General features: G+C 43.4%; 2 protein-coding genes across 2 annotated transcripts; one reads left to right on the top strand and one right to left on the bottom strand.

Moving 5' to 3' along the window:
- The first annotated feature begins 2,449 nt into the window (after positions 1 to 2,449).
- LOC110531255 (SRSF protein kinase 3-like) lies at positions 2,450 to 18,032 on the top strand. Its single transcript, XM_036988823.1, has 12 exons — positions 2,450 to 2,545; positions 7,713 to 7,816; positions 10,002 to 10,110; positions 10,212 to 10,299; positions 10,592 to 10,679; positions 10,842 to 10,948; positions 11,081 to 11,240; positions 12,642 to 12,718; positions 14,524 to 14,631; positions 15,484 to 15,553; positions 15,664 to 15,756; positions 17,225 to 18,032. The coding sequence occupies exons 1-12, from the start codon at positions 2,505 to 2,507 to the stop codon at positions 17,407 to 17,409; spliced, it is 1,230 nt and encodes a 409-aa protein (XP_036844718.1). The 5' UTR covers positions 2,450 to 2,504; the 3' UTR covers positions 17,410 to 18,032.
- Positions 18,033 to 18,539: 507 nt separating this feature from the next.
- On the bottom strand, positions 18,540 to 24,441 carry LOC118965941 (cytochrome P450 2K1-like). Its single transcript, XM_036986968.1, has 6 exons — positions 24,019 to 24,441; positions 23,767 to 23,927; positions 23,468 to 23,647; positions 23,200 to 23,341; positions 21,214 to 21,407; positions 18,540 to 19,998 (listed from the first exon to the last, which is right to left on the bottom strand). The coding sequence occupies exons 1-6, from the start codon at positions 24,131 to 24,133 to the stop codon at positions 19,726 to 19,728; spliced, it is 1,065 nt and encodes a 354-aa protein (XP_036842863.1). The 5' UTR covers positions 24,134 to 24,441; the 3' UTR covers positions 18,540 to 19,725.
- Positions 24,442 to 27,810: the final 3,369 nt, after the last annotated feature.

The raw sequence follows: 27,810 nt of genomic DNA, 5'->3' as shown, positions 1-27,810 counted from the left end.
CGTGTTGGGGAGAGGAGGGTACCAGATGTGTGTATGGGAGAGGAGGGTACCAGACGTGTGGGGGAGAGGAGGGTACCAGACGTGTGTGTGGGAGAGGAGGGTACCAGACGTGTATGGGAGAGGAGGGTACCAGACGTGTGTGTGGGAGAGGAGGGTACCAGACGTGTGGGGGAGAGGAGGGTATCAGACGTGTGGGGGAGAAGAGGGTACCAGACGCGTATGGGAGAGGAGGGTACCAGACGTGTGTGTGGGAGAGGAGGGTACCAGACGTGTGTATGGGAGAGGAGGGTACCAGACGTGTGGGGGAGAGGAGGGTACCAGACGCGTATGGGAGAGGAGGGTACCAGACGTGTGTGTGGGAGAGGAGGGTACCAGACGTGTATGGGAGAGGAGGGTACCAGACGTGTGTGTGGGAGAGGTGGGTACCAGACGTGTGGGGGAGAGGAGGGTACCAGACGTGTGTGTGGGAGAGGAGGGTACCAGACGTGTGGGGGAGAGGAGGGTACCAGACGTGTGTGTGGGAGAGGAGGGTACCAGACGTGTATGGGAGAGGAGGGTACCAGACGTGTGTGTGGGAGAGGTGGGTACCAGACGTGTGGGGGAGAGGAGGGTACCAGACGCGTATGGGAGAGGAGGGTACCAGACGTGTGTGGGAGAGGAGGGTACCAGACGTGTATGGGAGAGGAGGGTACCAGACGTGTATGGGAGAGGAGGGTACCAGACGTGTATGGGAGAGGAGGGTACCAGACGTGTATGGGAGAGGAGGGTACCAGACGTGTGGGGGAGAGGAGGGTACCAGACGTGTATGGGAGAGGAGGGTACCAGACGTGTATGGGAGAGGAGGGTACCAGACGTGTTTGGGAGAGGAGGGTACCAGACGTGTATGGGAGAGGACATGTGCACTATAGCCTATGTTATGACCACAGAGATTATATTGACAATGCCTTATGTTCAATCATTTTTTATTTGGTCTTGAGTACATGGATGCAGTTGTCAGTCATTGCTCTCTGCACCTTTTTTAAGAAGTCCTTTTTTAAGAAGTATTAATTATCTCACCTGTGCTTATAATGTCTTGGCTAGGCCATTTGGCTATTTTCAAGCTTATCTCACCCTAAGCCTGTTGCCCTGTTCTGATCTTGGCATACAGCAGAAGGAGACAGAAATGTCCCAGTAATGTCATCTGCGACCATTTGAACAGAGTCAAGTCCATCCGTCGTGCAAACTAGTGACCCCAATCTGGAACTGTGGCCCCCATCACCTCTCTCTCAGCTTACCGGCGTGCCCCTCGTGGTTTCTGAAGTGTCATCGGGTGGTGTGTTAGAGCAGAGTGTTAACAGCCGTGTATTAACCACAGAGAGCAGAGCCGAGCCTGAGACCTCACCCTGCTGTCCTCTGGACACAGACTGGGGATATTTTTACCCTCTCACCAACTCCACAGCTGGTGTAGAAACATACTGATGAAAGTTTAAGAAGTGTAGCCTATCACTTCCCACTGACTTGACTTTCCACCATATCCAACAACTGCCACACAAGTGACCTCTATGACACAAGTTCACTTGTCTTTATATAGCCCATATATCGTAGAACTATATCTACTTTTACAGTGCATAATTGCATCAAATCAGAGATAGGCTAGCTATATTGGGCCTGTATCATTATACACATATCTTGATGACTGCACTATAGGACAAATCTACTGTAGTGTACAGCCAATTTACCAGGTTGACAAGCATAAACTGTTCGTGGAATTGTCAGTGTCCTGTGCAATACGCTGGTGCTTGCTTGTGCTAATATACCTTGGCTTGCCTGTGAGATCACGGTCTGTTGGACTGCAATTAAACTCCAAAGCAGTCCCACACAGCTGTCACATCCTCTCCCATCTACCCTCTCACAGCTTCCCACAAGAAGAAAATACTATAGTTTACTACGGTATAAATAATATAGTATTCACTGTAGTGTTTTTGCAGACTTTACTGTAGATTTCACTGTAGTGTTTACAGTTAACTATCATATAAGTACTGTAGGAAAATAAAACTGTTGTATATATACAGTACACTATAGTAATTCAGGTAGTGTTTTGTGGATTGTACTATACTGTAATATTCACTGTAGTGTTTTTGCAGACTTTACTGTAGATTTCACTGTAGTATTTACAGTTAACTATCATATAAGTACTGTAGGAAAATAAAACTGTTGTATATATACAGTACACTATAGTAATTCAGGTAGTGTTTTGTGGATTGTACTATACTGTAATATTTACTGTAGTGTTTGGCAGACTGTACAATACCATTGTATTTGCTGTAGTGTTTTTGCAGACATTACTGTAGTATTTAGGTTTTGTTATATTTGAGAGAGAGAGAGAAAGAGAGAGAGAGAGAGAGAGAGAGAGAGAGAGAGAGAGAGAGAGAGAGAGAGAGAGATGTTTAGACCAAGCCGGCTCCTCATGCCTAAACACAGCTAACTGGTCACAGTCAATCAGAGTTCTACTGTCCTATTCAGTCATGTGTTCAGATCGGACTTCTGTACAGGCGGCCCAGAAACCGTAAGTACAATTTATTCTCAACACTTTACACATTCCCCTTTCATAACAGTCCATTTGAATTACACTTGTTATGATCCATAGACTACAGATTGTAGAGGGACATTCTGTACACAGATTATGACTTGTTCAAAGGTGCGTCTCTGATGCAGTAAAAGGAAACCAAATTATATTTGTGCTTTAATCTTAAACTGACAATCCCCGAAATCGGGCGCTATAATTATTTATGTACCGTTGAAGTCAGAAATGTACATACACCTTAACCAAAGAAATTTAAACTCAGTTTTTCACAATTCCTGATATTTAATTGTGGAAAGATTCCCTGTCTTAGGTCAGTTAGGATCACCACTTTATTTTAAGAATGTAAAATGTCAGCAGAGAGAATTATTTATTTCAGCTTTTATTTCTTTCATCAAATTCCCAGTGGGTCAGAAGTTTACATACACTCAATTAGTATTTGGTAGCATTGCCTTCACATTTTTTACTTGGGTCAAACATCTCGGATATACTTCCACAAGCTTCCCACAATAAGTTGGGTGAATTTTGGCCCATTCCTCGTGACAGAGCTGGTGTAACTGAGTCAGGTTTGTAGGCCTCCTTGCTCACACACACATTTTCAGTTCTGCCCACACATTTTCTGTAGGATTGAGGTCAGGGCTTTGTGATGGCCACTCCAATACCTTGACTTTGTTGTCCTTAAGCCATTTTGATACAAATTCGGAAGTATGATTGGGGTCATTGTCCCTTTGGAAGACCCATTTGCGACCAAGCTTTAACTTCCTGACTGATGTCTTGAGATGTTGCTTCAATATATCCACATCATTTTCCTGCCTCATGATGCCATCTATATTGTGAAGTGTACCAGTCCCTCCTGCAGCAAAAAAAAAAAAGCAACATGATGCTGCCACCCCCACAAAATGATGCTGCCACCCCCGTGCAGCAAACCTGCAAAATCGGCAGTGTATCAAATACTTGTTCTCCCCACTGTATATACAGTGCCTTGCGAAAGTATTCGGCCCCCTTGAACTTTGCGACCTTTTGCCACATTTCAGGCTTCAAACATAAAGATATAAAACTGTATTTTTTTGTGAAGAATCAACAACAAGTGGGACACAATCATGAAGTGGAACGACATTTATTGGATATTTCAAACTTTTTTAACAAATCAAAAACTGAAAAATTGGGCGTGCAAAAGCCCAAGAAAATCTCCTCCACAGCATGAGGCCGAGGGAGCGCAAAATCAGATAGGAAGATCACATCAGTGACTCAACCCACTCAAGTAACGCACCTCTCTTAGGGACGGCATGGAAGAGCACTAGTAAGCCCCCGTAATAGGGTCAGAGGCAGAGAATCCGAGTGGAGAGAGGGGAGCCGGCCAGGCAGAGACAGCAAAGGTGGTTCGTCACTCCAGTGCCTTGCCGTTCACCTTCGCACCACTTTGCCAGACTACACTCAATCATAGGACCGACCTTCAGTATAGACGTAAAAGTCAAGCCCATGTCTGCGTCTCTCACATGGATAGGCAGACCATTCCATAAAAATAGAGCTCTATAGGAAAAAGCGCTGCCTCCAGCTGTTTGCTGTAGGGACAATAAGGAGGCATGCGTCTTGTGACTGTAGTGTACGTGTAGGTATGTATGGCAGGACCAAATCAGAGAGATAGGTTGGAGAAAGTCCATGTAATGCTTCGTAGGTTAGTAGTACAACCTTGAAATCAGCCCTAGCCTTAACAGGAACCCAGGCTGGCACTGGAGTAATATGATACATTTTGGGGGTTTTAGTCAAGAAACACTACTACATTAATAAAATATTGCCCTCTTGCTAGATTGATGACTAAAACCATATCGAAACAGTGCAAAATGGCTGTCAGCCAACTGATAACGTTTGTTTCCATGGCCAAAGAGGCAGGAGGTCCATGTTTATCTCACCTGGCACACATTGGGAATATGTGGATTATTTTAGTGCCTGTGGAGGTGACGTTATTTCACTGGGTCTGTCACCGGGTCGAGGACCTGGGCCAATATCATCGCTCTAAACTGGAGCCAAAACATGCTGAAAGACAGTCCTGAAGAAGATAGTTGACTGTAAATAAATCTTTCAGAAAAGCTGTGATTTTTATAGATAGATCTGCACAAGACACACACCAAGGCAATATTTATAGTACACCAGTGGAGGCTGCTGAAGGGAGGACGGCTCATAATAATGGCTGGAATGGAGTCAATGGAGTGGTATCAACCACATAGAAACCACGTGTTTGATACCATTCCAGACATTATTATGAGCCGTCCTCCCCTCAGCAGCCTCCATGGTAGAACACTCACCTGATACAGCATATCCTGTTTAATTATTTATAGAACACTCACCTGATACAGCATATCCTGTTTAATTATTTATAGAACACTCACCTGATACAGCATATCCTGTTGAATTATTTATAGAACACTAACCTGATACAGCATATCCTGTTTAATTATTTATAGAACACTCACGTGATACAGCATATCCTGTTGAATTATTTATAGAACACTTATTTGATACAGCATATCCTGTTGAATTTGACCTCTGGCTGAAGACTATAGTTTAATGTCAAAATCCTATTCCGAGTCCTGCCGATTGTGTCTCCCTGTGAACAGCCAGGGAAGTGTTCCTGTCTGCTCCCAGCAACCAGACATTGATAGAGGGGTCACATCTCTGCCCTGTGTAGGATCAGACAGGCTGACAGAGAGGTCACATCTCTGCCCTGTGTAGGATCAGACAGGCTGACAGAGGGGTCACATCTCTGCCCTGTGTAAGATCAGACGGGCTGACAGAGGGGTCACATCTATACTCTGTGTAGGATCAGACAGGCTGACAGAGGGGTCATGTCTCTGCTCTGTGTCTGATCAGACAGGCTGACAGAGGGGTCACATCTCTGCCCTGTGTAGGATCAGACAGGCTGACAGAGGGGTCACATCTCTGCTCTGTGTAGGATCAGACAGGCTGACAGAGGGGTCACATCTCTGCACTGTGTAGGATCAGACAGGCTGACAGAGGGGTCACATCTCTGCCCTATTTAGGATCAGACAGGCTGACAGAGGGGTCACATCTCTGCCCTGTGTAGGATCAGACAGGCTGACAGAGGGGTCACATCTCTGCCCTGTGTAGGATCAGACAGGCTGACAGAGGGGTCACATCTCTGCCCTGTGTAGGATCAGACAGGGTAACAGAGGGGTCACATCTCTGCCCTGTGTAGGATCAGACAGGCTGACAGAGGGGTTACATCTCTGGCCTGTGTAGGATCAGACAGGCTGACAGAGGGGTCACATCTCTGCCCTGTGTAGGATCCAACAGGCTGACAGAGGGGTCACTTCTCTGCTCTGTGTAGGATCAGACAGGCTAACAGAGGGGTCACTTCTCTGCTCTGTGTAGGATCAGAAAGAGGGGTCACATCTCTGCCCTGTGTAGGATCAGACAGGCTGACAGAGGGGTCACATCTCTGCCCTGTGTAGGATCAGACACGCTGACAGGGGGGTCACATCTCTGGCCTGTGTAGGATCAGACAGGCTGACAGAGGGGTCACATCTCTGCTCTGTGTAGGATCCGACAGGCTGACAGAGGGGTCACATCTCTGCCCTGTGTAGGATCAGACAGGCTGACAGAGGGGTCACATCTCTGCCCTGTGTAGGATCAGACAGGCTGACAGAGGGGTCACATCTCTGCCCTGTGTAGGATCAGACAGGCTGACAGAGGGGTCACATCTCTGCTCTGTGTAGGATCCGACAGGCTGACAGAGGGGTCAAATCTCTGCTCTGTGTAGGATCAGACAGGCTGACAGAGGGGTCACATCTCTACTCTGTGTAGGATCAGACAGGCTGACAGAGGGGTCACATCTCTACTCTGTGTAGGATCAGACAGGCTGACAGAGGGGTCACATCTCTGCCCTGTGTAGGATCAGACAGGCTGACAGAGGGGTCACATCTCTGCTCTGTGTAGGATCAGACAGGCTGACAAAGGGGTCACATCTCTGCCCTATGTAGGATCAGACAGGCTGACAGAGGGGTCACATCTCTGCTCTGTGTAGGATCAGACAGGCTGACAGAGGGGTCACATCTCTGGCCTGTGTAGGATCAGACAGGCTGACAGAGGGGTCACATCTCTGCCCTGTGTAGGATCAGACAGGCTGACAGAGGGGTCACATCTCTGCCCTGTGTAGGATCAGACAGGCTGACAGAGGGGTCACATCTCTGCTCTGTGTAGGATCAGACAGGCTGACAGAGGGGTCACATCTCTACTCTGTGTAGGATCAGACAGGCTGACAGAGGGGTCACATCTCTGCCCTGTGTAGGATCAGACAGGCTGACAGAGGGGTCACATCTCTGCTCTGTGTAGGATCAGACAGGCTGACAAAGGTGTCACATCTCTGCCCTATGTAGGATCAGACAGGCTGACAGAGGGGTCACATCTCTGCTCTGTGTAGGATCAGACAGGCTGACAGAGGGGTTACATCTCTGCCCGGTGTAGGATCAGAAAGAGGGGTCACATCTCTGCCCTGTGTAGGATCAGACAGGCTGACAGAGGGGTCACATCTCTGCCCTGTGTAGGATCAGACAGGCTGACAGAGGGGTCACATCTCTGGCCTGTGTAGGATCAGACAGGCTGACAGAGGGGTCACATCTCTGCTCTGTGTAGGATCCGACAGGCTGACAGAGGGGTCACTTCTCTGCTCTGTGTAGGATCAGACAGGCTGACAGAGGGGTCACATCTCTGCTCTGTGTAGGATCAGACAGGCTGACAGAGGGGTCACATCTCTGCCCTGTGTAGGATCAGACAGGCTGACAGAGGGTTCACATCTCTGCCCTGTGTAGGATCAGACAGGCTAACAGAGGGGTCACATCTCTGCCCTGTGTAGGATCAGACAGGCTGACAGAGGGGTCACATCTCTGCTCTGTGTAGGATCAGACAGGCTGACAGAGGGGTTACATCTCTGCCCTGTGTAGGATCAGAAAGAGGGGTCACATCTCTGCCCTGTGTAGGATCAGACAGGCTGACAGAGGGGTCACATCTCTGCCCTGTGTAGGATCAGACAGGCTGACAGTGCGTGTGTACAGTATTATGTTTACAGTATTGTGCATACAGTATTGTGTGTACAGTAAGTTTGTACAGTATGTGTATTGGCATGTGTGTGTTGCAGCAGTACACCTGGGACATCGAATGGACTTGATAAGCTGAGTCGTTTGGAACAGATGGAGCAAGCGGAGTCACTGGACAGAGAGGACCCCAGAGAATACTGCCATGGTCCGTTATGGCTGAACATTTACATTTTGGTCATATAGCAGATGCTCTTATCCAGAGGGACTTACAGGAGCAATTAGGGTTATGTGCTATTCTCAAGGGCATAGACAGATTTGTCACCTAGTCAGCTCAGGGATTCAAACCAGCTACCTTTCGTTTACTGGCCCAATGCTCTTATGAGCTAGGCTACCTGCTGCCCTACCGACCGCCATACTAACTATGTTACTGGCCCAAAGCTCTTAAGAGCTAGGCTACCTACCTACCGCTATACTAACTCTGCTACTGGCCCAAAGCTCTTAAGAGCTAGGCTACCTACCTACCGCTATACTAACTCTGCTACTGGCCCAAAGCTCTTAAGAGCTAGGCTACCTACCTACCGCTATACTAACTCTGCTACTGGCCCAAAGCTCGTAAGAGCTAGGCTACCTACCTACCGTTATACTAACTCCGCTACTGGCCCAAAGCTCTTAAGAGCTAGGCTACCTACCTACCGCTATACTAACTCCGCTACTGGCCCAAAGCTCTTAAGAGCAAGGCTACCTACCTACCGCTATACTAACTCTGCTACTGGCCCAAAGCTCTTAAGAGCAAGGCTACCTACCTACCGCTATACTAACTCCGCTACTGGCCCAAAGCTCTTAAGAGCTAGGCTACCTACCTACCGCTATACTAACTCCGCTACTGGCCCAAAGCTCTTAAGAGCTAGGCTACCTACCTACCTACCTACCGCTATACTAACTCTGCTACTGGCCCAAAGCTCTTAAGAGCTAGGCTACCTACCTACCGCTATACTAACTCTGCTACTGGCCCAAAGCTCTTAAGAGCAAGGCTACCTACCTACCGCTATACTAACTCTGCTACTGGCCCAAAGCTCTTAAGAGCAAGGCTACCTACCTACCGCTATACTAACTCTGCTACTGGCCCAAAGCTCTTAAGAGCTAGGCTACCTACCTACCGCTATACTAACTCTGCTACTGGCCCAAAGCTCTTAAAACCTGTTAAAACCGCTAGCGGGACACCTCGACAACATCCGGTGAAATTGCAGAGCGCCATATTCAAATTAAATTACTATAAATATTTAACTTTCATAAAAATCAAAAGTGTAATAGATCAAAATAAAGCTGAACTTGTTGTTAATCCAGCCGCCATGTCAGATTTCAAAAATACCTTACGGCGAAAGAATACCATGCGATTATCTGAGGACAGAGCCCCGCATACCAACACATGAAAAACATATTTCAACCAGGCAGGTGCGACACGAAAGTCAGAAATAGTGATATAAAAAAATGCCTTACCTTTGATGATCTTCTTCTGTTGGCACTCCAAAAGGTCCCAGTTACATCACAAATGGTCCTTTTGTTGGATAATGTCTTTCTTTATATCAATAAAAACTCAGTTTAGCTGGCACGCTTCAGTCAATAACACATCCAGATCCACTCAGTCAAAATGCATACAAAATGTATCCCAAACGTTACTAATAAACTTTTCCAAAAAAGTCAAACAACTTTTATAATCAAACGTTAGGTATCCTAATACGCAAATAAAATTTACTCAAATAAAATTTAAGACGGAGAATAGTATGTTCATTACCGGAGATAAATGAGAAAGAATATGCTTTCTTCCAAGCGCTTGGAAACACTACAGCCAAAATGGGAGCCACCTAGAAAAACTACAATTTCTGGGTCATTTTTCCAAAAATCAGCCTGAAACTCTTTCTAAAGACTGTTGACATCTAGTGGAAGCCCTAGGAACTGCAATTTGGGAGGACTTATAATTATAATAAAGTACTATAATTATAATTATAGTACTAGCCATTGAAAATAATGGTAAGTTTTTAAAAATGTTATGGTTTGTCCTTGGGGTTTCGCCTGCCATATCAGCTCTGTTATACTCACAGACATAATTTTAACAGTTTTAGAAACTCTAGAGTGTTTTCTATCTAAATCCAAGTATATGCATATCACAGCTTCTGGGCCTGAGTAACAGGCAGTTTACTTTGGGCACGTGAACATACTGCCCCCTATCCCATGAGCTAGGCTATCTACCGCTATACTAACTCTGTCTTTCTCCTTACATGTCTTTCTGTCCTATTCATTCCATTCCAGCATAGACATAGTCTGTTACCAGACAGTAAATACAGCAGTTGGAGGTGTAACATCTATTGTTCTCATCCTGCATGTTTCAATAGGGGGGTACCACCCTGTTCACATTGGAGACACCTTCAACAGGAGATACCAGGTTGTGTCTAAGTTGGGCTGGGGTTACTTCGCCACTGTTTGGCTCTGCTTGGATCTCAGGTACATTCACTATGTTGCAGTGTCAGCATATACTCAAATCTCCCCTTCTTGGCATACAGTGAAAGCTGCAGTGTGATTAAAAGTCAACTCTATGTGTACAGGTTGGGCAGGCGAGTGGCCGTGAAGGTTTTGAAGAGTGGAGAAGGATTCACACAGGCTGGGCAAGATGAACTGACTCTGCTACGTTGTGTGAGTCTCTCCTTTTCTCTGATTTCTCACCTTAGGTTATTTATTGCTTCCTCAATCTCTTTCTCATCCTCAACCCCTAAGGGTAAACAGTAGTAACTATTTTTACTCTTAGTCCACCTCATGTTATTTATCTTTCTCTGCCAGACTTATTCACAGCCATCCCATGTTTTCAAGGTTCATTATTTTTCTCCCTTGTCTCATACAGACCCATCTTTATCTTTCCATTTAAACAAGTTCTGTCAGTATAGTCCAGACTCTAAAGTCTCCCCCCCCCCCCCCTCTCACCCCTCAGGCCAGTGGTCCCACGGCTCGTCACCCATACAGCCGGAGAATAGTCCAACTGCTGGATGAGTTTAAGATAGCTGGGGTCAACGGAGTCCGTATCCTTCCCTAGACTGCACAGTCATCACACACACACACACACACACACACACACACACACACACACACACACACACCTGTAGCAAAATCTGACAGTCTCACAATGAGGAGTCAAAGTTCAGAGTTCAGATGTGTTTGGTTCCTTGACCTCCTTTGTGTAGATGTATGCTTGGTGCTGGAGCTGTTAGGACCAGACCTCTGCTGTTGGCAGGTCTGTTTTGGGAACCCAGGACTATCGCTTTCTTGGGTCAAACAGGTCATTGCTCAGGTCAGAGAGTGACAGAGTTCATAGAAGATGAGTAGAAACGGCATTATCGAAATCACCACACTGTCTGGATGCGTCATAAGTTTGATGCAGGAGTTGTTTTGGGTTAACAGTGCCATCACCCTCTCCCTGTAGGTTCTTCAGGCATTTGACTACCTGCACACTCAATGTAAAATCATCCACACAGACATCAAGCCTGAAAATATACTGCTTTGTTTGGAGGAGCAGAACCCAAAACAGACTGCAGGGGGCAGTGCATGTCCTCCATTCCCTGGGAAGTCGATGAGTAGAGCAGGTAGTGTTCACTGTTCAGCTACATAATAGAACCCTGCAGTGGAGGTGTCATAATACCCATCAAACCTAGCGGTCAAACAGGGGAATAGTTCCAATCGTTTTTCCACCATTCATTTTTCCCATGGGAGATTTTAGGAACATTTAAATTAAGGGCTGTGATTCGAGTAGGTTTACCCTGACGTGACGTTTTGCTATGCATGTAAATCTCCATCGTACAAGGTGACTTTATTAAATATAAGCGGCTCTGTAAGGTCAAATGACTGTTTTGCTACAGATGATCCAGAATTCTGTAAGGTCATATGACTGCTTTGCTACAGAGGTTCTAGAATTCCATAAGGTCATATAACTATTTAGCTACACATGTTCTGGAATTATGTAAGGTCATATGACTGAGTACTGTTCAGCTAAAGATATTCTAGAACTCTGTAAGGTCATATAACTGTTCAGCTACAGGTGTTCTAGAACTCTGTAAGGTCATGTGACTGTTCAGCTGCAGATATTCTAGGACTCTAATGGCATGACTGTACAGCTACAGATATTCTAGAACTCTGTAAGGTCATGACTATTCAGCTAGAGATATTCTAGAACTCTGTAAGGTAATGTGACTAATCAGCTAGAGATATTCTAGAACTCTGTAAGGTCAAGTGACTGTTCAGCTACATATATTCTAGAACTCTGTAAGGTCATAGAACTGTTCAGCTACAGATATTCTAGACCTCTGTAAGGTCATGACTATTCAGCTACAGATGTTCTAGAACTCTGTAAAGTCATGTGACTGTTCATCTACAGTTACTCTATAACTCTGTGTAGTCATGACTGTTCAGCTACAGATATTCTAGAACTCTGTAAAGTCACGTGACTGTTCAGCTACAGATGTTCTAGAACTCAGTAAGGCATTGACTGTTAAGCTGCAGATGTTCTAGAACTATGTAATGTCATTTGACTGTTAAGCTACAGATGTTCTAGAACTATGTAAGGTCATGACTGTTCATGTACAGATACTCTAGAACTCTGTAAGGTCATGTGACTAATCAGCTAGAGATATTCTAAAACTCTGTAAGGTCATGTGACTGTTCATCTACAGTTACTCTAGAACTCTTTATAGTCATGACTGTTCAGCTACAGATATTCTAGAACTCTGTAGTCATGTGACTGTTCAGCTACAGATTTTCTAGAACTCTGTGATGTCATCACTGAGTGCACCAGATGATACATCTGTTTACTGCACATGACACTTTACTGAAGGCTAGCATTCTGTTTCTTTGTCACCTTTAGATTGAGATGTAATGTGTATTCTGCCTGTTTGTCACTTCAGATTGACTGTGTCCAGTATGCTGTTGAAGTGTTTCAATCAGATCATAACCCTCTACTGTTTGTTGTTCATCTCTTACTGTCTATCCAGAGAAGGACCTGGTGACTCCCATCAGTCTGGAGGACGTCACAGTAAAGATTGCTGACCTGGGAAGCTCCTGTTGGGTGGTGGGTATTGATCAGTCAGTCAGCAATAGCGGAGGTGCATAAAATTGAGGGGCCCCATGCATTTATCACAAATACGTTTTTTTTTAAAGTTTGCCGTATTTTACATTGATCTTCATTACTCTGTTTTTTAAATCGTCATTAGCACAGTATGCATGATTTCAACTTTAGCTCCAAGACGAGGCCAAATTGAAAAACTGAAAGATTTGATTGTGCTGATTTACTGGCGCATTGAACCATGTTGCGCGCAATAGTTTAAAAACTCTGTGGATAGTGTGGATAGTGCTAAAACTATGACGTCATACTGATTTCCAACATCTTTATGAACCGTTGCCATTGCTGAACCTCCATCCATACTCAGTAGTTGGTTTTTTATTTATTTTTTATTTATTTATTTCACCTTTATTTAACCAGGTAGGCTAGTTGAGAACACCTTTATTTAACCAGGTAGGCTAGTTGAGAACACCTTTATTTAACCAGGTAGGCTAGTTGAGAACACCTTTATTTAACCAGGTAGGCTAGTTGAGAACACCTTTATTTAACCAGGTAGGCTAGTTGAGAACACCTTTATTTAACCAGGTAGGCTAGTTGAGAACACCTTTATTTAACCAGGTTGGCTAGTTGAGAACACCTTTATTTAACCAGGTAGGCTAGTTGAGAACACCTTTATTTAACCAGGTAGGCTAGTTGAGAACACCTTTATTTAACCAGGTAGGCTAGTTGAGAACACCTTTATTTAACCAGGTAGGCTAGTTGAGAACACCTTTATTTAACCAGGTTGGCTAGTTGAGAACACCTTTATTTAACCAGGTAGGCTAGTTGAGAACACCTTTATTTAACCAGGTAGGCTAGTTGAGAACACCTTTATTTAACCAGGTAGGCTAGTTGAGAACACCTTTATTTAACCAGGTAGGCTAGTTGAGAACACCTTTATTTAACCAGGTAGGCTAGTTGAGAACACCTTTATTTAACCAGGTAGGCTAGTTGAGAACACCTTTATTTAACCAGGTAGGCTAGTTGAGAACACCTTTATTTAACCAGGTAGGCTAGTTGAGAACACCTTTATTTAACCAGGTAGGCTAGTTGAGAACACCTTTATTTAACCAGGTAGGCTAGTTGAGAACACCTTTATTTAACCAGGTAGGCTAGTTGAGAACACCTTTATTTAACCAGGTAGGCTAGTTGAGAACACCTTTATTTAACCAGGTAGGCTAGTTGAGAACACCTTTATTTAACCAGGTAGGCTAGTTGAGAACACCTTTATTTAACCAGGTAGGCTAGTTGAGAACACCTTTATTTAACCAGGTAGGCTAGTTGAGAACACCTTTATTTAACCAGGTAGGCTAGTTGAGAACACCTTTATTTAACCAGGTAGGCTAGTTGAGAACACCTTTATTTAACCAGGTAGGCTAGTTGAGAACACCTTTATTTAACCAGGTAGGCTAGTTGAGAACACCTTTATTTAACCAGGTAGGCTAGTTGAGAACACCTTTATTTAACCAGGCAGGCTAGTTGAGAACAAGTTCTCATTTACAACTGCGACCTGGCCAAGATAAAGCAAAGCAGTGTGAACAGACAACAACACAGAGTTACACATGGAATAAACAATAAACAAGTCAATAATACAGTAGAAATAAAAAAATAGTCTATATACATTGTGTGCAAAAGGCATGAGGAGGTAGGTGGATAATTACAATTTTGCAGATTAATACTGGAGTGATTGCAAAATAAGAGGGACTATTGTGGAATACTGCGCTGGGATCAGAACTGTATTTTACTCTGTGCCTTTGCTCTGTGTGACATTCCAGTACAAGCATTTCTGTGAGGAGATCCAGACCTGTCAGTACCGCTCACTAGAGGTTCTACTGGGCTCTGACTACGGCCCACCAGCAGACATCTGGAGTGTAGCCTGCTTGGTGAGAGAGTCAACGTCCACTCAGCCACCATACAACCACTATACAACCACCATAAAACCACCATACAACCACTATACAACCACCATACAACCACCATACAACCACCATACAACCACCATACAACCACCATACAACCACCATACAACCGCCATAAAACCACTATACAACCACTATACAACCACTATACAACCACCATACAACCACCATACAACCACTATAAAACCACCATACAACCACTATACAACCACTATACAACCACCATACAACCACCATACAACCACTATAAAACCACCATACAACCACTATACAACCACCATACAACCACCATACAACCACTATACAACCACCATACAACCACCATAAAACCACCATACAACCACCATACAACCACTATACAACCACTATACAACCACCATACAACCACCATACAACCACTATAAAACCACCATACAACCACTATACAACCACCATACAACCACCATACAACCACTATACAACCACCATACAACCACCATAAAACCACCATACAACCACCATACAACCACTATACAACCACCATACAACCACCATACAACCACTATACAACCACCATACAACCACCATACAACCACTATACAACCACCATACAACCACCATAAAACCACCATACAACCACCATCACCAACGTATGTCTGCATATGTTTGCAGCTTCATTGAAGTATAACCATGATCTCTCCGGTGCCCTCTGATTCACTTGGATCATTAACTCCTGCTGTTAGGTTACTCTTCCAGTTCTCTTCCAGTTCTCCAAGCTAAGTAGGTGCCGCTGCAGAATAGTTCCTGGCCATTCAACTTCTCTTCTTTTTATTCTAGGCGTTTGAGTTGGTCACTGGAGATTCATTGTTTGAGCCCAAAGCTGGGAAGACCTTTTCCTTAGAGGAAGGTAGGCGTGGAAAATATTGACACAGGATTCGATGGAGATAACATTGTGTCCACTTTGTGACTTTTGCTTAGTTGTTTTATCCAGTGGGATTTTGGTTCTGTTCCCTCCAGACCACATCGCTCATATAATTGAACTCCTTGGCAAAATCCCAGCAGCAGTAGCCTTGTCTGGGAAATATTCAGTGGAGTACTTCAATCGCAGAGGTGAGTGAAGGACATTGCATTGAAAACAGTCAAATTATTCGAACTTAAAGAAAGGACTTTTTGATGTGACAAATTATTGTGTTTAATTTAAGAAAAAACTACATCAAATACTTTTTCTCTCCAAGTCAAAAAGCTTCCTTCTATTCACCTCTCTCTTTCCCCTCCTCCCTCTGTTTCACCTCTACTCTCCTTCCTCTCCCTCCTCTCTTTCCTCTCCCTCCTCTCTTTCCTCTACCTCTCCTTTCTCTCTCATTCCACTCCCTCCTCTCTTTCCTCTCCCTCCTCTCTTTCCTCTCCCTCCTCTCTCTTTCCTTTACCCCTTCTCGCTTTCCTTAACCTCCTCTCTTTCCTCTCCTTCCTCTCTTTCCTCTCCTTCCTCTCTCTTTCCTCTCCCTCCTCTCTCCTTCCTCTCCCTCCTCTCTCCTTCCTCTCATTCCTCTCTCTTACCTCTCCCTCCTCTCTCCTTCCTCTCCTTCCTCTCTCTTTCCTCTCATTCCTCTCTCTTACCTCTCCCTCCTCTCTCCTTCCTCTCTCTTTCCTCTCCCCCCTCTCTCTTTCCTCTCATTCCTCTCTCTTACCTCTCCCTCCTCTCTCCTTCCTCTCCTTCCTCTCTCTTTCCTCTCCCCCCTCTCTCTTTCCTCTCATTCCTCTCTCTTACCTCTCCCTCCTCTCCCTCCTCTCTCCTTCCTCTCCTTCCTCTCTCTTTCCTCTCCCTCCTCTCTCATTCCTCTCTCTTACCTCTCCCTCCTCTCTCCTTCCTCTCTCTTTCCTCTCCCCCCTCTCTCTTTCCTCTCATTCCTCTCTCTTACCTCTCCCTCCTCTCTCCTTCCTCTCCTTCCTCTCTCTTTCCTCTCCCCCCTCTCTCTTTCTTCTCAATCCTCTCTCTTACCTCTCCCTCCTCTCCCTCCTCTCTCCTTCCTCTCCTTCCTCTCTCTTTCCTCTCCCTCCTCTCTCATTCCTCTCTCTTACCTCTCCCTCCTCTCTCCTTCCTCTCCTTGCTCTCTCTTTCCTCTTCCTCCTCTCTCCTTCCTCTCATTCCTCTCTCTGTCCTCTCCCTCCTCTCACTTTCGTCTTCTCTCTGTCCTCTCCCTCTTTTCATCTCCCACCTTTCTGTTTTACTACCTCTCTCTATCCTCTCCTCCTCTCTTTCACCTCCTCTTTCTTTCATCTCTCTCCTCTCTTTCCTCTCCCTCCTCTCTTTCCTCTCCTTCCTCTCTGTTTCACCTCCCCTCACTTTCCTCTCCCTCCTCTCTCCTTCCTCTCCTTCCTCTCTGTTTCACCTCTCTCTTTCCTCACCCTCCTCTCTCCTTCCTCTCCTTCCTCTCTGTTTCACCTCCTCTCTCCTCCCCCCTCTCCCTTTCCTCTCCTTCCTCTCTGTTTCACCTCCTCTTTCCTTCCTCTCTTTCCTCACCCTCCTCTCTGTTTTGCCATCTCTCTTTCTTCTCCCTCCTGTTGTGTGGTCTCCCAGGTGAAATGAATCGTATCGAGGTGCTGCGGTCCTGGTGTTTGTATGAGGTGCTAGTGGAGAAATACAACTTCCTGCTGAAGGAGGCCTCTCTGTTCTCTGACTTCCTGTTGTGCATGTTGGACTTCCAGCCCAAGAGGAGGGCCAATGCTGCCCAGTGTCTCCTGCACCCATGGCTTAGCTCCTGAGCCCTGGCCTTGGAGACCTGATAGCCCCTCCTGTGAGCCCCCCCCTAACCCTAACCCTAACCCTAACCCTAACCCTAACCCTAACATCTGCTAACCATGTGTATGCGGCAAATAAAATTTGATTTGATTCGTTAGTGTACCTGCAGAAACAAACTGAATGGAGCTCAGTCGATAAGACTAGGAGAGGATATACGTAATCGTAGTAGGAATGGTTGTTGCAAATACATAGAGAACATAAAGGGAATTTAAATATTTCATACATATATATGCTTGTAAATTCAAAGTTATTATTATTTTTCCATTAAAAGTTCCCTCTGACATGGCCCCGAGGTTCATCTTCCATACCTACTACTGTCTTCTAACATAACATCTAGCTCAGGGGTGGGCAAACGTTATGGCTCGAGGGCCACATGGGCCACATGGGGATTTTGAAATTCAACAGAGGGACGCATTTTTTGGGGGACCAATTGTTTGTTAAAATCAATTTGTGGGGGCATCCTGAGTGGTGCAGCGGTCTAAGGCACTGCATTGCATTGCTTGAGGCGTCACTACAGACCCAGGTTCGATCCCAGGCTGTGTCACAGCTGGCCGTGACTGGGAGACCCTTGAGGTGGCGCACAATTGGCCCAGCGTCGTCCGGGTTAGGAGAGGGTTTGGCAGGCAGAGATTTCCTTGTCCCATTGCTCTCTAGCGACTCCTGCGGCGGGCTGGGTGCAGTGCACGCTGACACGGTTGCCAGGTGTACGGTGTTTCCTCCGACACATTGGTGCGGCTGGCTTCCGGGTTAAGCGGCAATGTGTCAAGAAACAGTGGGGCTTGGCTGGGATGTGTTTCGGAGGATGCACGGCTCTCAACCTTCGCCTCTCCTTAGTTCGTATGGGAGATGCAGCGATAGGACAAGACTGTAACTACTAATTGGATACCACAAATTTGGGGAGAACTTTGCCCCTCCTGCTCAAGAATGATGTGCAAACCTATTCTGTCTTCCCTTTGAAGAACACTTTTTGGTTCCATGTAAAACTCTTTCCACAAGAGATCTACCTGAAATTGGAAAGGGTTCTCCTATGGGGACAGCCGAAGAACCCTTTTGGCACCCTTTTTTCTAAGAGTGCATAACATTTGAAATAAAGAAGATTGTCATGTATTTATTTAATTGATATTTGTATTGCATTTCTTTTCTCAGCAATGGATTAGGTACTTTAAAAAACATACAGCTATTACATATATATATTTATATATTATAATACAGTTATCCTTGAATAAGGGGAAAGTGAAGGATGGGGGCACGGGTGTGTAAGTATTTAAACTGGTTAACATATATCTCACGTGAGAATGATGATGTGTAGGATGGCTCATAGTGATGACCGGAATGGGACAACTGGAACGACACCAAACACCTGGTTTCCTCATGTTTGGATGTGATTGACACTGTTTCAGCCACCCCACCCCAGACCGTCCCTGATTGAAGTGACAAGTGACACTACTGATACATAAACAATCATCTGCATATACATCTACATAGTTACCTATATTCATATCTTTAGACAAGCTTTCAAAAAGTGCCAATGTGTCTACCTTTCCTTTACTAGCACTTAGTATTGTCGTTCAATAAATTAATGACAGCACAAAAGTAAAATAATATTAAACATTTGCATAGGAGAACCTGTGGAAAAAAACGGAGCTATAGGTCATACAGTTGTCCTGTAAAAAAGTGCCAAGTGTTGACTGTACAACTAGCAGTATAGAGGGCACCAGATTAGAGTTTACACTTTTTATTCATTTAGATGACAATTTTACAAATGTGACTGTTCTTAGGACTGTATTCTTGAATTCTTGAATTCCAAACCAAGAATATTTTCCCTGGAGTGGTGGGTAAGGATATGACTTCTATGGACCTCAGTGGGGATAAGGGCACTTGCAGTCTAAGAATCCTAACGTCCAAGTTTGGTCTCTCAATCATAACGTACACTTCCTGCGGACATTGACATTTTACTGAGGACCCCACCTAGGGTATCCCTAAACGGTTGTTTGAGTGTATGTCTCTAGATCAACATTGTGGTTTTAAACGAATGCCCCCAGACATCATAAAGGTGTCAGCATCTAGGACTGCAAAACCCCTCTGAATGGTTTACAAAAGCTGCTTCAGTTCATTTTGGTCCAATCAACTTTAAACCTCAAATCCCTGTAGCCAGGTATATATTCATATCATTCATGTCCATGGGCAGTGACAAAATAGTTTTTCAGCATATTCCTGCAGTATGTTTGTCTAAAGTTGAGAGTTTAGTGTGTAATATACATTGGACCCAGACTTTCATCTCAGACCCTGCTCACAGCACACAACTGGTGAGGTGAAGGACTGAGGGTGAACCCCAGGGATGGTGTGAGGTCCAGATCCTCCTCTCTTACCCCGGGAGGAGGAGAGAAACAAAAGTGCTGCAGGAGGGAGGTGAAGAAAAGGAAGAGCTCCATCCTGGCCAGACTCTCTCCTAGACACACCCTACGACCTGGAAGAGGAAGATGAGGAAGACAGCATGAGGACAATAAAAAAGGAAGAGCTCCATCCTGGCCAGACTCTCTCCTAGACACACCCTACGACCTGAAAGAGGAAGATGAGGAAGACAGCATGAGGACAATAGAAAAGGAAGAGCTCCATCCTGGCCAGACTCTCTCCTAGACACACCCTACGACCTGGAAGAGGAAGATGAGGAAGACAGCATGAGGACAATAGAAAAGGAAGAGCTCCATCCTGGCCAGACTCTCTCCTAGACACACCCTACGACCTGAAAGAGGAAGATGAGGAAGACAGCATGAGGACAATAAAAAAGGAAGAGCTCCATCCTGGCCAGACTCTCTCCTAGACACACCCTACGACCTGGAAGAGGAAGATGAGGAAGACAGCATGAGGACAATAGAAAAGGAAGAGCTCCATCCTGGCCAAACTCTCTCCTAGACACACCCTACGACCTGAAAGAGGAAGATGAGGAAGACAGCATGAGGACAATAAAAAAGGAAGAGCTCCATCCTGGCTAGACTCTCTCCAAGACACACCCTACGACCTGGAAGAGGAAGATGAAGACAAAATGAAGACAATAGATGTGTAACTATAGGTTCCTATAATTGACAAATATCAATATTCCCACAGACGTCAATTCAAGGTCTATTCCACATTGCTTCAATGTAATTTCCATCCCCTCAACTCTCTTTGAGCCAAAACAATGAGGATATCAGATTTAGTTAATTGAGCACCATATAATTATATCAGAATTAGTTAATTGACCAACATAGAAGGATATCAAAATGTGTTAATTGACCAACATAGAATGATATCAGATTTAGTTAATTGACCACCATAGAATGATATCAGATTTAGTTAATTGACCACCATAGAATGATATCAGATTTAATTAATTGACCACCATAGAATGATATCAGATTTAGTTAATTGACCACCATAGAATGATATCAGATTTAGTTAATTGACCACCATAGAATGATATCAGATTTAGTTAATTGACCACCATAGAATGATATCAGATTTAGTTAATTGACCACCATAGAATGATATCAGATTTTTTTTTTTTTTTTTTTTTTTTATTTTACCTTTATTTAACCAGGCAAGTCAGTTAAGAACAAATTCTTATTTTCAATGACGGCCTGGGAACAGTGGGTTAACTGCCTGTTCAGGGGCAGAACGACAGATTTGTACCTTGTCAGCTCGGGGGTTTGAACTCGCAACCTTCCGGTTACTAGTCCAACGCTCTAACCACTAGGCTACCCTGCCGCCCCAAAAAAAATAAAAAAAACATCAGTCCCCTTTTTGATGAAGTATCCCTGGAAGGTGACGTCTTGGCTGGTGGTGTGAGGGATGGACATGGGTACAATGTTGGCCAGTCTTTGGGTCTCATGGATCACTGCATCAGTGTAGGGCAGGTTCTTCCTGTCCTCTACCAAGGCCTGACGACTTCCTATGACTCTGCTTATCTCCTCTTGGACCCGGTCTGGAATAAAAAGGAAGAGGAGGGATAAAGTTACTATAAAATCTGAATGATCTTCAGTCTGTATCTGTTAATTCACTTGGATTCAATTCAAAGACCTGTGCTTCAGGTGGGACATTTGCCAATGTTTACAGCGGGTAAAACCGTAATTGTCTTACATAACTGCAATCATACACTTTCTCTACAAAGGTCCTTCAAATCAGAATCACCTTTATTTGCCAAGTGCATTTACAGATAATCAGAACTTTAATATGATGCTGCTGGTGACAGACGACATTTAGAGACAGAATACAGATAGAGGAGTTTGCACACATTATGCAAGTGAGCTATAAGAGATTGAGTTGTGGATATACAGTGCATTCGGAAAGTATTCAGACCCCCTAACTTTTTCCACATTTTGTTACATTACAGCCTTATTCTAAAATTGATTAAATAAAGACATTTCCTCAATGTCCACAATCTACACACAATACCCTATAATGACAAAGTGAAAACAGGTTTATAGATTTTTTTGTAAATGTATAAAAAAACAAAACAGAAATACATCATTTATATAAGTAATCAGACCCTTTACTATGAGACTTGCAATTGAGCTCAGGTGCATCCTGTTTCACCCTTGAGATGTTTTTACAACTTGATTGGAGTCCACCTGTGGTAAATTCAATTAAATTTACATAATTTGGAAAGGCACACACCTGTATATATATAAGGTTCCACAGATGACATTGCATGTCAGAGCAAATACCAAGCCATGAGGTTAAAGGAATTGTCAGGGAGGTGACCAAGAACTGATGGTCACTCTGACAGAGCTCCAGAGTACCTCTGTGTAGATGGGAGAACGTTCCAGAAGGACAACCATATCTGCAACACTCCACCAATTCGGTCTTTAAGGTAGAATGGCCAGACGGAAGCCACTCCTCTGTAAAAGGCACATGACAGCCTGCTTGGAGTTTGCCAAAAATGCACCTAAAGGACTTTCAGACCATGAGAAACAAGATTCTCCGGTCTGATGAAACCAATAACTCTTTGGCCTGAATGCGAAGTGTCACGTCTGGAGGAAAACAAACACCTCTCATCACCTGGCCACAACCATCCCTACAGTGAAGCATGGTGGTGGCAGCGCCATGCTGTGGGGATGTTTTTGAGCGGCAGGGAAATTAGTCAGGATCGAGGCAAAGATGAATGGAGCAAAGTACAGAGAGATCCTTGATGGAAACCTGCTCCAGAGTGCTCAGGACCTCAGACTGGGGGCAAAGGTTCACCTTCCAACAGGACAACGGCCCAAAGCAGACAGCCAAGACAATGCAGATGTGGCTCCGCGACAAGTCTCTGAAAGTCCTTGATTGGCCCAGCCAGAGCCTGCACTTGAGGCCGATAGAACATCTCTGGAGAGACCTGAAAATAGCTGTGCACCGACGCTCCCCATCCAACCTGACAGAGCTTGAGAGGATCTGCAGAGAAGAATGGGAGAAACTCCCAAAATACAGGTGTGCCAAGCTTGTAGCGTCATACCCAAGAAGACTCAAGGCTGTAGCCGCTGCCAAAGGTGCTTCAACAAAGTACAGAGCATAGTCTGTGATATTTCAGTTTTTTGCAAAAATTTCTAAAAACTTGTTCTTGCTTTGTGATTATGGGGTATTGTGTGTAGATTGATGAGAAATAAAAACAATTTAATCAATTTTATAATAAGGCTGTAAAGTACCAAAAGGTGGAAAAAGTGAAGGGGTCTGAATACTTTCCAAATGTGCTGTATGAGGTGTGTTTGTCAGGTGAGTGTGTGAGTATCAACCCTTACCCTGTATATCGGGGTACTTGGCCATGAGCAGCAGACCCCAGCGCAGGGTTGTCCCCGTGGTGTCGGTACCAGCAGCAAACAGGTTGGCCACAGTCTGTATGAGATTCTCAGTGTGGTAATGAGAGTTCATGTTGCCTGATTCCTTTTAATACATAAACAAACATGTTTCAGTTAACAATAGCAGTTATTTCTAAATCATCTCCCCCTGGACCCCCTAGTTATTCACTCCAAGAAATGACATGCTTATAACTGCAATAACGCTTTATACCTCCAGGGTCTGTTTTCGGACAAGGAACGAGTCCACAAAGCCTCTACACATCTGCGGGTTGAGAGTCTCCTTCAGCCCCCTCACCAGCTCCTTCATCTCCCCCTTGTTGTCTGCAATATTTTTCAAGATAAGTGTCTTGTTCTTCAGCAAGGGCCCCAACCATGGGAACATGTTGTACAACTTTAAATAAAAAGCTAAAATTAGCTTCTATTTTGTCTGTATATATTATACTTGGACTAATTTAATGTAGTGTGTCTGTCATTGTTCTCAAAGTAAACATGATTAGCACGGTATCGTACCTGTATTGAAATAGATCCTCCGAGTCGGATGGACTCATTGGCTTGATCCACCGAGCGTCGGAACCGTGGATCAGAGTAGTCAAACCTGCTGCCGTACACAATGCTGCAGATGATGTTGGAGACAGCGTAATTCATTGCCTGGGTTGTGTCAAATGCTTTACCTGTGACAAAGAGCAAAAAACAGAACTGAAATGAGAAAAACTGAGAAAATGAAGACTTATTTTGATTGTGTTATTGATATAAGAACTTTACCCTTGTGTTCTTCAAACACTTCAATCAAATAGTGAACTTCCTCAATGATCTTCTCTTCGCTCGCTTTCTTGCCCATACCAAAGTCCCTAAGATTTGTCAGGGCAAAGCGTCTCATCTCTTTCCATGAATCTCCATTGGCAAATACAATACCTATTAAAAAGTACAGTAGAACAATATTGTTCTGATGTAGTAGTTGAGTGACATTCTTAAAGGAATACAAATCAATTTTAAGAAGCACAGATTAATGGAAGTAGGAGGTTTCAAACTAAATCTGTTTTTTTCTTCATATTTTTATGAAGTCAGGAGAAAATAAAATATTTGTAAGATATTTGGGGTTGTTAGAGTCGGGTTGAACACAGAAGAGCATCATGTACAGTACCAGTCAAAGTTTGGACACACCTACTCATTCAACGGTTTTTCTTTATTTGTACTATGTACTACATTGTAGAATAATAGTGAAGACATCAAAACTGTGAAATAGCACATATGGAATCATGTAGGATCCAAAAAAGCGTTAAACAAATCAAAATACTGTTTATATTTGAGATTCTTCAAAGTAGCCATCCTTTGCCTTGCTGACAGCGTTGCACACTCTTGGAATTCTCTCAACCAGCTTCATGAGGTTTTAACCTTGAATGCAATTCAATTAACAAATGTGCCTTGTTAAAAGTTCATTTGTGGTATTTCTTTCCTTCTTAATAAGTTTGAGCCAATCAGTTGTGTTGTGACATGGTAGGGGTGGTATACAGAAGATAGGCCTATTTGGTGAAAAAACAAGTCCTTATTATGGCAGGAACAGCTCAAATAAGCAAAGAGAAATGACAGTCAATACGAAAAATGTATTCAAGTGCAGTCGCAAAAACCATCAAGTGCTATGATGAAACTGTCTCTCATAAGGACCGGCACTGGAAATGAAGATCTAGAGTTACCGCTGCTGCAGAGGTACCAGCCTCAGAAATTGCAGACCAAATAAATGCTCCACAGAGTTTATGTAACAGACACATCTCAACATCAACTGTTCAGAGGAGACTGCCTGAATCAGCCCTTCATGGTTGATTTGCTGAAAAGAAACCACTACTAAAGGACACCAATAATAATAAGAAGAAACCACTACTAAAGGACACCAATAATAATACGAAGAAACCACTACTAAAGGACACCAATAAGAAGAAGAAGAAACCACTACTAAAGGACACCAATAATAAGAAGAAACCACTACTAAAGGACACCAATAAGAAGAAGAAACCACTACTAAAGGACACCAATAATAAGAAGAAACCACTACTAAAGGACACCAATAAGAAGAAGAAACCACTACTAAAGGACACCAATAAGAAGAAGAAACCACTACTAAAGGACACCAATAAGAAGAAGAAACCACTACTAAAGGACACCAATAAGAAGAAGAAACCACTACTAAAGGACACCAATAATAATAAGAAGAAACCACTACTAAAGGACACCAATAATAAGAAGAAGAAACCATTACTAAAGGACACCAATAAGAAGAAGAAGAAACCACTACTAAAGGACACCAATAAGAAGAAGAAACCACTACTAAAGGACACCAATAAGAAGAAGAAGAAACCACTACTAAAGGACACCAATAAGAAGAAGAAGAAACCACTCCTAAAGGACACCAATAAGAAGAAGAAACCACTACTAAAGGACACCAATAAGAAGAAGAAACCCCTACTAAAGGACACCAATAAGAAGAAGAAACCACTACTAAAGGACACCAATAAGAAGAAGAAACTACTACTAAAGGACACCAATAAGAAGAAGAAACCACTACTAAAGGACACCAATAAGAAGAAGAAACCACTACTAAAGGACACCAATAAGAAGAAGAAACCACTACTAAAGGACACCAATAAGAAGAAGAAACCACTACTAAAGGACACCAATAAGAAGAAGAAACCACTACTAAAGGACACCAATAAGAAGAAGAAACCACTACTAAAGGACACAAATAAGAAGAAGAAACCACTACTAAAGGACACCAATAATAAGAAGAAACCACTACTAAAGGACACCAATAAGAAGAAGAAACCACTACTAAAGGACACCAATAAGAAGAAGAAACCACTACTAAAGGACACCAATAAGAAGAAGAAACTACTACTAAAGGACACCAATAATAAGAAGAAACCACTACTAAAGGACACCAATAAGAAGACGAAACCACTACTAAAGGACACCAATAAGAAGAAGAAACCACTACTAAAGGACACCAATAATAATAATAAGAAACTACTACTAAAGGACACCAATAATAAGAAGAAACCACTACTAAAGGACACCAATAAGAAGAAGAAACCACTACTAAAGGACACCAATAAGAAGAAGAAACTACTACTAAAGGACACCAATAAGAAGAAGAAACCACTACTAAAGGACACCAATAAGAAGAAGAAACTACTACTAAAGGACACCAATAAGAAGAAGAAACCACTACTAAAGGACACCAATAAGAAGAAGAAACTACTACTAAAGGACACCAATAAGAAGAAGAAACCACTACTAAAGGACACCAATAAGAAGAAGAAACTACTACTAAAGGACACCAATAAGAAGAAGAAACCACTACTAAAGGACACCAATAAGAAGAAGAAACCACTACTAAAGGACAACAATAAGAAGAAGAAACCACTACTAAAGGACACCAATAAGAAGAACAAACCACTACTAAAGGACACCAATAAGAAGAAGAAACTACTACTAAAGGACACCAATAATAAGAAGAAACCACTACTAAAGGACACCAATAAGAAGACGAAACCACTACTAAAGGACACCAATAAGAAGAAGAAACCACTACTAAAGGACACCAATAATAAGAAGAAGAAACTACTACTAAAGGACACCAATAATAAGAAGAAACCACTACTAAAGGACACCAATAAGAAGAAGAAACCACTACTAAAGGACACCAATAAGAAGAAGAAACTACTACTAAAGGACACCAATAAGAAGAAGAAACCACTACTAAAGGACACCAATAAGAAGAAGAAACCACTACTAAAGGACACCAATAAGAAGAAGAAACCACTACTAAAGGACACCAATAAGAAGAAGAAACCACTACTAAAGGACACCAATAAGAAGAAGAAACTACTACTAAAGGACACCAATAAGAAGAAGAAACCACTACTAAAGGACACCAATAAGAAGAAGAAACCACTACTAAAGGACACCAATAAGAAGAAGAAACCGCTACTAAAGGACACCAATAAGAAGAAGAAACCACTACTAAAGGACACCAATAAGAAGAAGAAACCACTACTAAAGGACACCAATAAGAAGAAGAAACCACTACTAAAGGACACCAATAAGAAGAAGAAACCACTACTGAAGGACACCAATAATAAGAAGAAACCCCTACTAAAGGACACCAATAAGAAGAAGAAACCACTACTAAAGGACACTAATAAGAAGAAGAAACCACTACTAAAGGACACTAATAAGAAGAAGAAACCACTACTAAAGGACACCAATAATAAGAAGAAACCCCTACTAAAGGACACTAATAAGAAGAAGAAACCACTACTAAAGGACACCAATAAGAAGAAGAAACCACTACTAAAGGACACCAATAAGAAGAAGAAACCACTACTAAAGGACACCAATAAGAAGAAGAAACCACTACTAAAGGACAACAATAAGAAGAAGAAACCACTACTAAAGGACACCAATAAGAAGAAGAAACCACTACTAAAGGACACCAATAAGAAGAATAAACTACTACTAAAGGACACCAATAAGAAGAAGAAACCACTACTAAAGGACACC

The sequence above is a fragment of the Oncorhynchus mykiss genome, chromosome 9 (assembly GCF_013265735.2).
Source record: "Oncorhynchus mykiss isolate Arlee chromosome 9, USDA_OmykA_1.1, whole genome shotgun sequence".
In the NCBI taxonomy this organism is placed as follows: Eukaryota; Metazoa; Chordata; class Actinopteri; order Salmoniformes; family Salmonidae; genus Oncorhynchus; species Oncorhynchus mykiss.
The sequence above is the reverse complement of the archived record's forward strand: the minus strand, read 5'-3'. Positions and strand labels throughout refer to the sequence as shown.